Source organism: Hirundo rustica, chromosome 1 (genome assembly GCF_015227805.2).
Source record: "Hirundo rustica isolate bHirRus1 chromosome 1, bHirRus1.pri.v3, whole genome shotgun sequence".
NCBI classification, from domain to species: Eukaryota; Metazoa; Chordata; class Aves; order Passeriformes; family Hirundinidae; genus Hirundo; species Hirundo rustica.
Genome location: NC_053450.1, coordinates 132,416,767 through 132,427,032, shown reverse-complemented (window position 1 = coordinate 132,427,032; position 10,266 = coordinate 132,416,767). Strand labels below are relative to the sequence as shown.

Here is a 10,266-nt window from a genome sequence, read left to right as displayed (position 1 = left end):
ATGCGGAGCATCAAATATATTTACTTTATTTCTTTGTCTTGATTGCATTCACTTCTTTTGCCAAAGTGCACTGTTGGTAACTGATGCACCATTCTGCACTGGAGAGTGTTAGTACTTGTGTAATGTAAAACAAATGTCTGAAAAGAAGAGCTCTTTGCTCATGACATTCTGATATATAAAAAAAGTTGATACTAAGTTACTTCTACATGGGCTATGTCTAGAAAGGAGAAACATGATCTATCTTTTTGTTTTTGTTTTTTTATTCTTTGCATTTGCCAAAACTTGAGAAGTCATGGCAAACTATTCATTGTGTATGTGGCAGTACCTGTGTATGTGATGGCACATCTGAAGTGAGGTCTTGTCCTTCCACGTCTTTTCTAACTCTGACTTCCTGAGGAATCTCCCATAGGGAAGAAATTTTACGACAGAGGATTAAAATGAAAAATCTCTGTAGTCTCTTCTTTCAAAATTGAAGGCTACTTTGTGTTAGATAATCTCTCACCATAATTCTTATGAAGCCTCTAAACTGCTGCCAGTTCAAAGCTGCAGCATTCCCAGAGGGACACCTCCTTTCTGCTGCTGGAGAGGCAATCATGTCAACCAGAGGCAACCCAGCATGTGTCTGGGTCCTTGGGAGTTAAATATTTGCTATATGACAAAAGACAATGAATGAAAAAAGCCTATAGGATAATATAAGAAGAAGAACCTTCTCTTAAGTTATTTCCTCTTCATTTGTTGTGGGCCTGAACTTGTTAAGCTTGCCTGCACAGTCTGCAGCGGGCAGAATACGGGCTCTGGCCATTTGTAGTGACCCTCATTAAAGGCAGCTATTTTATGTAAATTCCTTCCATTTGGAAATCTATACTGGCAATGCTGTCTCTGAAGCTGAGATGCAGCCTCCTTGCTCATGAATCTTATTTCAAAGACTTTAAATTCTGCAGAACTCTTTCCCACCCCTTCTTAGCAGGGGTCTTAATTATGATGGCACATATACCTAAAGGTATCTTACCTAAAGGTATCTTACCTAAAGGTATCTTGCATGCATCTGCATACACACTGGGACAAGCTCATGTCCTAACCAAGATCAGTGGGAAAATCTGTAAATGTCCTTGTGTATCTTCCAGAAACACCTGTCCATACAATCTAGTGCTGATCAGCCTTGTGCTGCCATCTGGGCTGAGGTATGTTGGCCCTCTTTGTTCAAAACTAAAGAAATAACTAGGTAAATAGAGGGGAGAGTAGGATACAAGGGATTTCCACCTCTCAGATTTTCCTATATGGTCAGCATGGAATGGGAAGCCTTTTGCATTCTTTTTATTTTGATCTTCTGGGAGCTGTTATATGCCAAGATTTTCATTTAAGCAACTGTACCTATAAGTGTAAAATAAACCTATAAATGTAGCAAGTAAAAGATATGTTAGTGGCCAAGTAATCTGTGAAGTTTTTCGAGTACATGTAACACATATAAACACAGTGCTAATAGAGATCAAACATTTTACTAGGAAACCCCAGGCAAATATAAAAATAGCATTTTCAGAATTTGCTTGATATTTAGACAGCCTCTGAAATCAGAGATGGAGAAGTCCTGCCTTTAGCCACACTGCGAAGTCAGTGAGAATTACTGCTGTGTTACCCAGGGTAAAGTGAAATGAAACAGTTTTCCATACCAAGGAACTGCCTGGTCTAAGGTCAGACTTCACAACAGTGGATCTTAGGCTAAGGAGATAATCCAGTGTTGTATTCTGTTGGAATGGTTTATTCTTGCTTCCCCTACATTTCATGTGTTAATGGTTTACCCCAGATTTTGTATACTCCCTTTAGCTCCCTATATAGTTATTCCACAGCCTTTGTTCCAGCACCTTCCTTGTCCATCACCTAAACCCTGCCTAAACTCCCTGTCAGTTACTGTAAAACCTATCCCTTTTATCCAGAAAGTTCTATGTCTGTTCTGTACCCTTGGAAACCCCACTGGACTCTATAACACAATCCCTCCCACAGAGTAACCCTATTGGTTTCCCCAGTCCTGCTATCCTCCCCTCTATTCCTCCCCAGTTGTGTCCCATTGGTTAATTGTTTATATCAACCCCTGTTACACCCCCTGCATAAAAACCCCGTGCATATGGGTGCTCCGGGCCTTTCCTTCCCTCGTGGACCCATTCACAATAAACATGTGGATTTACCCGAGAGAAGAAGGTCTCCTTGCATCCTTTGTCCTGGTCCTCATGGATGCCAAAGGCTCAAGGAGTGTGCCTCCACTCCTACAGGTCCCGTGTGTCCTAAGGCTTTGCCGCGGGAGCACGGTTTCCCACTCCTGTGGCAACGCTGGGATGCTGAGCTGGCCTATTCACCCTGAAAGCCAAGGCGTTTCTACAATCCAGCATTACCATGCAGCTGGGAAAGAGATGTCTCCTGCTCACCTCCCAGTCAGCTCCTTTCATCAACTCAGTGCTGGTTTCTGAAGCTGAGAAATGCAGTGTAGCCAATGTCTCTGGTCCTGGTCACATCTTGGATGGGAGTGGGATGATGGATGACCTTCGTTGTCTGTGTTCCATATGGAGCCCCCACAAAGCATAAAAGCACTTAATGGAGGCTACAAATCTTCTCTGACCTGCAGTCTCTCCCACTCATGACTTAGATTTTGTGCATTTTGGGATGATGGGTCACTTTCGACCTGAACACAGCTCTTATAATAATTTACTGTACATATATTCATATCTGTGCATGCTATCTAGGCATTCCAGATGGTTGGTTTCTTGGTGCCTTTTGTATAACTTTCAACTTCTTAAGATCTGTTATATTTTTTCTATCTTTTAAACTGTTTTTAAATAACAGGACTGTATTCTGTCAAAAGTAAAAAAGATAATGTTACTCTGCTTCTAAAGATACTTGGCCTGTGTGCTCAGATTTTCAGACTTTTATCCTTGACTTAGTTTTAAATTTGCACCTACTATTTTCATAAGTCCATTGGGTAGTTTTTAAAAAACAGTGTGGGCCAAGCACCTGAATTCTGTAATCTGATATGGATCAGAATGCACATTTTCCAGTCTGATTTTTGTGAGTACATCTTGGACCAAGAACAAATCAACATAAGTTGCAAGCTGCAAAGGAAAAATGTTTCTCCTGAAAATATGTAGAAAGCACAGATTGGGAAATAAACACATCTTCTGACAGTGGAGGGGGAGAGAAATGCAAAGCATATGAGGGAAGGAGCTGTATCTCTTTGACCATATTATGCAAACCAACATCACCAGCACTTGGGCATGGTCATGCGTGGGCACACATTGCACATTAACAAAGTAATCTCCTGTAGTGTGATCACTTCTCAAAGCTGTTTTTGCTTGCAGTGAGAGAAAAGGGACCAGAGTCTAAAAATAAATGCTGATATCCTTTAAAAATTGGATGAATGTAATTGTTTCTTTTAAAGATAGGCTTATGATGTCCTGAAATTGGATTATGAAGAAAATATTAAATGGTATATAAGGAGAATTAAATACATTCCTGCCCCAGCAAAGCGCAGTGCCCATCTTTCCTGCTGTGAAATCATGGAAAATAAGTTTTGACAAGGATTCAGCAGGTCATCTAAATTGTCCCTATGCCAAGGCAGGTGAGTCAGGTCTAAATCATCCCCAGTGCTGAGAGTGCCGATTTGTGTTTCCTGAGACTCACAATACCACACAACCTGGTGAGTCATTTTACCCCAATGCTTCCTTTTCCTGCAGCAGTATAACGTGCACTCGGCACTTGATTTCACTGGTTAAAACAGCTGACCTTTATTAGGATGAGGGCAACATACTGATCTGTATTTGTGATGCTGGGATTTACTTTATTTTCTCAATTATGGTCCGAATGCTCAGTAAAGGGGTTCTTAAATACAGATTTGGGATCCATCTGGAAGTGCATAAAAAGTTGTGTAGAGGGCAGAGAGGGCATGTTCACACTGCAGATTCTCATTAGCTTGGGATCAAGTGCTGTTTCAATGCAAATAAATTTTAGGTTAAAAATCCTCAAATTTTTGAGCAGTTTTTAGCTTCACAAATATTTCACAAATTCCTGGTAGTGGAAATGTAGGTACCTTCACATTTTCAGTGTCTGAGATTTCCATCTTTGTAAGTCTGCTCTTTTTTTTTTTTTTTTTTTTTTTTTTTTTTTTTTTTTTTTTTTTTTAATTGATGCTGGCAAAGAATGAGAGAACAAAAATTCACCACATTTGCAGGGTTGCTCTTATCCCAAAGCAGAGTTATTTTGCTGCGTGAGCACTCTGTAATGTTTTAATTAAGGGAGCATTATTTCTAATAATTTTAATACAGAGGAAATTGTCTGTTCTACTTTTTGATGCTGTTTTATTTCAGATAAAATATATTTATTAAGTAAATAAAAATCAAGTCTTACTTTCAACATTCCATGCTGCAACAAATACTTTAATTTGTGTTTCTGTACCTCGTAAAGAATAACAACTGCATCAATCTAAATCTGTCTTTCTGATAGATTTAGTTGCTCAGAGCAACCACACAAAACCTTCTGCCAGAGCAAATGCTCACTAAACTGGGTTTTCATGTGTTGGGTGTGGTGTTTGAGAGGAAACAGATACTGCAGAGGTGATAAATGTGAGGTTGCTTTCCTCTTAAAATACACCTTGAATCCACTGATTCAAGTGTCAGCTCCTTCCATACTTTTTGATACTCATTCATTAATTATATGTTTCTGCTGTTCTTGTGAAATCTATTAGAGTCAAACCACCCTACTATCATTATTGGAATTACTGAGGTTGTATCAGCATTCTCAATATTACTGTCACTAGTGTATGGAGCTATTTATAAAGTAGAGAATTAAATTTACCTTATGTGTGCAATGATGACATTTCAAACCATCTTGAGATGAAGAAAAATAGCATTTCCCATTGGAAAATATTTTGATTAGAAATTACTCAGTAAGTACCTTTAAAACTCAGCCTTTCCTACAAAACCCAAGTGTGATGACAGCCCTAAACTCAGTGTGTATGTTATACTAATTTTTTTTGTGGCTGGAAATCATCATCACTTGGCTGAAACCAAAGCTTCCATAAAGACTGACACAAGCACACCAAAGATGCAAACAATATCCTAAACCTCAGATCCTGGATCTGGCTTTTCAGAGCACACTACTAAACAGAGCAAGAAAATATTATTAGTGAAGAAAGAAAACAATCAATATAATGGGAAAGCATTTCCATTTTGTACATCTACATGAACATAACTGGCTGTGAAACAACTTGCACTTACATGTTTAAAATGTGTGCATTATTAAAACCAACATGTTCATTATTAAACTCTCTATATTATGCACATTTCTTTTACAATCAGCTCGTTTATGTCTTTAGAAAGCAGGAATGCCTTCTGCTGCCCTCCTGGGAAGTGCAGTGTGCCCCAAAGCTATTCAGAATATTACAGATTCATAGTAGAGCCACTTTATTGTCTTTAACAACTGACTCCTCCATTTCCTATTGTTCAATGGTGAAAGAAGAAATAGCAATGTGAGAAATACTGTTGTTTCAAAAAAAAAAATAACCGTCTTTGTATCCCTTGAAGTCTGAAAAATAGATATGTGGCTTGAACAAACGCACACAATGGTATTTTCTTGTAAGTGTTCTGCTGGATTGACCACGTGATGATCTGCACCGCCAGCAGACAATTCCTTCTTGTTCCCCAGCTCCTCTTTTGTTCTACGATGGCAGAGCCAGCAGCTTCCTCCTCGCTCTGGGAACAAGGGGTTGTGGTGCACAGCTGGTGTGTGTGCTGGTGGTGAAAACAGAGCAGCCCCCTCCCTGCAAGGCATTGCCTCATGCATGAATAGGGCGAATCTGGTGCCTTCTCATAGTGCTGGCTTCACAGCCCTTCCTCATGAACCCATTCCTGCAAGGGACTTTTCCAGTGAGATGATGACTCAGGTAGCTAGACGCGTATATTTTTCCTCCATTTAATATCTACAAGTTGATGGTAAATCTTAGGGTCTGGTTGTGTCAGGGAAGGAAAATCAGCCTGGCTGGATACAATATTTAAAATTGGTTTCAAACCACTGTGGAGGAAATGGCCTCATGTTTTTGAAGTCTACAATGAACTGTATTGTGTAACTAATTTCTGAGCACTGAAGATGTTCATTGCTCACCCAAGTTAACAGGGTTAATTTTAATAGAAGCTGAAATAGATTATAAAGGTTTTTGGCAAAACTATCTAATGATTAGGAACTCAGGAGAGCAACCAGATTCTAAAAGTAGATGCTTCCTGTGCGAAGATATTGGTTTCTGACTTCTTTCATGGGAACATTTACTGCCATTATCACAAATTTATAACAGAGACAAGCATTCATCTAGCACTCAACTCAGAATGCCTATTAAATAAAACCACAGTTCCCAAACAAATTTCACGGTTTATTCAGAGTGAGAGAATTGTGGCTTAATGATGAGTTTCTGGGCAGAGTAATAGGGTGACAATTTTTCCTATAAATAAATATTGAACTACCAGTATTGTTCAACGAAATCCATTTTGAGATGCCTTCAGGACTGGTGTCATTAAACCTGAAGAATTGATCTGTTTCTCTGAGGGTGTTTGAGATCTTGGCATGCAATGACTATTTCACCTTAATTTGCTTTATGCCCCTGCTAATGGGATGATTATATTTTGGGGTATCCTTTGGGGATGGTAATATTTTGTGGCATTCTTTGGAAAGTATCAAGATTTCAATACTGCAGAATGACTTTCTGCTGTTTATATGTTTGATTTGTCTTGCGATGTGCAAAATTTTTTAAGCAGTTATCAAGCTCATTAAAGGGGAGTAATAAAGGACTCCAAGTCAGTTACGCTTTGTGAAAGTTGATGGTTTAAAATCTAATGTTAAAGAAAAGTACCAAAAGCAAAAAGTGCTGAAAGTTTCCAATTGCCACATACTGGTTCCTTCCTTCCTATTTGCTATTGGCTACCTGGGGTTGCTACAAATGTCAGATGGTCACTTCATACAGCTGGTATCAGGAGATGTGGGGGTTACGCAGCCTGGTGGGTACGCAGCCATGTTCACTCCCTGCTGCAGTGCACAGGAAGAAATCCTATTCCAGGTCTGCATCACACTCCCTCTACATCACTGTAAGAAGTTGATGTGGTTTGAATAGGATGTGCCCTTCTGCCTAGGCCTGCACTGACACAGCATCTTGCGTTTCCACACTCCCACCCTTCTCCCCATTTTTTTTCACAAGCAGAACATGAAATGATGTGGTTGCAGTGGCTGGTGCTGAGCTAGGCAGATGTCTCTCCAGATTTTAGTGCAACGAGTTCAGAGTCTTCTACATATCTTCCATTCAACTGTTCATTGTTGGGGTCATGATGGTACAGGTAAACAGGGACCTCTGTGATTGACGTGGCAGTGTAGGAGGTAGATCGTGTGGAACAGTGCTCTCGGCGCCTTTGGCCCCACTGGGTTTTGTACTGCGTCCACTGCCTCTTCAGAGCTCCTTGCACCTGCCAGAGAAACACACAGGCAGTGTGTAAACTGTGATAAACAGTATGAACACCTGTGATGGGATGGAAAGGAAAGGAAAGGAAAGGAAAGGAAAGGAAAGGAAAGGAAAGGAAAGGAAAGGAAAGGAAAGGAAAGGAAAGGAAAGGAAAGGAAAGGAAAGGAAAGGAAAAGGAAAGGAAAGAAAGGAAAGGAAAGGAAAGGAAAGGAAAGGAAAGGAAAGGAAAGGAAAGGAAAGGAAAGGAAAGGAAAGGAAAGGGTGATGCTGCAGATGGATTCTTGCCCCTGAAACATCTAATGCATTTTGATACCTGAAGAAGCTCAGCCTTGAGTAATGAGCCTTTGCCTTGGATGGCAAAGTGTAAGTACACTTCATGACCTTGCCAGGGCTAATCTTGTAGGAAGAGGTAGAGGATCAGGACAGCTAAACAGGGATTTTTTTTTCTGGTAATTTAAAACAAGTTCTGTGCTCACAAAATATAGAATGGTCATAGGGCTCTGCATGGCAGAGGATTTCAACCTTTGAACAGTCATCTGCCAAGAATAAGATATTTTATTCAACATTTATATTAGGAGTGATGTTATACATGGTACTAGGAAATTATTTAAACTATTGAGTCCTGCCAATGAATAAGAACTTCTCCAGCTGCATGTCCGTGCATGGCAGCTCTTGATAGTGTTGTGACATGAGCAGAAAGTGGGCAAATCCTGGCTCTTTTTGTTTAAATCAGTGATCATGAATATCACGAAGCAAGAATAGCAGCAGTTCAACACAATAATCTGGTGTAAATGACCCTCTCCTCCAGAGAAAGGCAGGTACAACTGAAGCACTGTGATGACAGGACTCTACATGTTTCTGTGCTCTTATGGAAGTGGGCACGGTTTGCCTTTTGGAGAATGTATTGCTAGTCACACATAAAGAAAAAAAAATCCAAAACAAATGTCTATGTGGAGATTAATTAGATATCGAGCACAGGAAAGGCATATGGTCACAATGGAACTTTAATTACTTGGGCTGTGAGCAAGCCTTACTATGCCAATATTGAGAATTAAAATGAAATAGCTACATGCAGGGAAGTTTTATTATTCTATCACCCAAGTTTATTACTGAGAAAGAATTACTGGGTCAAAGAGTAATGCAGCAGCAGCACTTGATATAGAAATATTACACGAGTTAAACTTTGTAAAGGTTTTAGTCATTTTAAAATTGTCTTTTGATGTTACAGTATGGATATTGTAGCTTTGTCACCCCAGAAGTTATGGGGAGGGACTGGAAGAAGAAATCTGCAGAAGTACGAGGACAGAGACTTTCCCCATAACTCAGTGGGGTGGTGGCATCTCGGGCAGATGAGGAGGGTAATGCAGAAACCTTGTGTGTGCACAGCGGCTCTGCCTGCCTACAGCCACCTCTCCCCCACTGCACCACGGCCACCAGCCATTGTGCACTTCTGGCCCTCACCTCTGCCCCAAGCTGCTTGCATTTCACAGCACTTCATTCATTCAGATTCATGTCAGCGTCTTTAGTGAAGGCAGCTAGAGCCTGCTCTTAGAGTCTTTCTGTTCCTCTCCTAGCCTCTCCTTCCCCTGCCCCTTGCACAGACCCCAAGGCTTTGATTGCTCTTGCATGGGGAGAAGAGCTGCTGTGCAGGTAAGAAGTTCCTGACAAGCTCCCCAGATGCTCTCAGCTGAACTGGAGTCTTACAGTCTACCAGGGCAACCATAGGTCTGGAGATGATAGCGTGGTTAACTGGAGATGGAAGAACAATGTCCCTGAGTCTTACAGGGCCTGTCATGAGGAGCTTATACTTTTCTTCTTCAACGGGAATGATGGTTACATTGAACCTTTCCAGTTCAGCCTATGATCAGAACTGCCATTATACAGGTCTAAAAGGCTCCACAGAGCAGTGAGAGCACAAGGTCAAAGTATCTTTTTTTTGTTGTTGTTCTTGGCTGAACTGCTTACTTGTACAAGGATCCGGCCAGAAATGGACAATAGATTGTACAAGTTGCTGCATTTAAGTAAAAATTGCTAATCTAGTTTTCTGCCATGATTCCAAGAATCTCAGATGATCATAACTCAGTGCCAACTAAAACCATTCAGACATGGATTTTAAATATGTAAACAGCCTTACTGAAAATCACATGTACAGCCACAATGTATTAATGATGGAAGAAGCACCTGGGGACCAGGAGGCAGAGGGTAATGACTGCCATGCTTTTCACTGTGATGGCAGATAAAAGAAAGCAAAGACTGAACCAATGAAAAGCCCAAGATTATTTACTCTGGTCTTCAAGACTTTAAAGGTTTTTCTGTTCTCTATTAGCCATTCGTACCTCATTGGTACATAAGATACATGGCTGTTTTTTCCCCAAATTGACTTTCCATTCTGTTGTCCATTCTTGCAGTATAGAAGAAATTCTCAGCTTGAAAATGTGGTCTGGTGAGCAGACTATTGCAGAGACCTTGTATCATCTGTACAAAACTGTTGCTGTTGGACAGAGAAACTACAGTGCTGCTGGACACCAACATTTTATATGAAAATGTACAAGAAGATTTTTCATTTGAAAAGTAAAAAAAAACCCCAACATTGTTTATGCATTCTTCCAGATGAATAGACATTTGTACAGATTTTTATTATTATTTTTAGATTTTTTTTTTCTATAGATGGGCTTATGGTACTAAAGTGAGGTTAGTGAGTAAGTAGTGATGAATGTACTATAAAACACAGTGAAGTGGTTCTGAGTTTAACATTGTTTGTCCTGGCTAAGCTTCATGTATTTCAC

General features: G+C 40.2%; 1 protein-coding gene across 1 annotated transcript in view; it reads right to left on the bottom strand.

Moving 5' to 3' along the window:
• Window positions 1–4,405: 4,405 nt before the first annotated feature.
• CALCR (calcitonin receptor) overlaps window positions 4,406–10,266 on the bottom strand; it is a 30,976-nt gene continuing 25,115 nt past the window's right edge. The window contains exon 7 of the mRNA XM_040069540.2: window positions 4,406–7,484. Within this exon, the coding sequence (XP_039925474.1) occupies window positions 7,263–7,484 (222 nt within the window). The 3' untranslated portion in view covers window positions 4,406–7,262. The remainder of the gene's footprint in view (window positions 7,485–10,266) is intronic.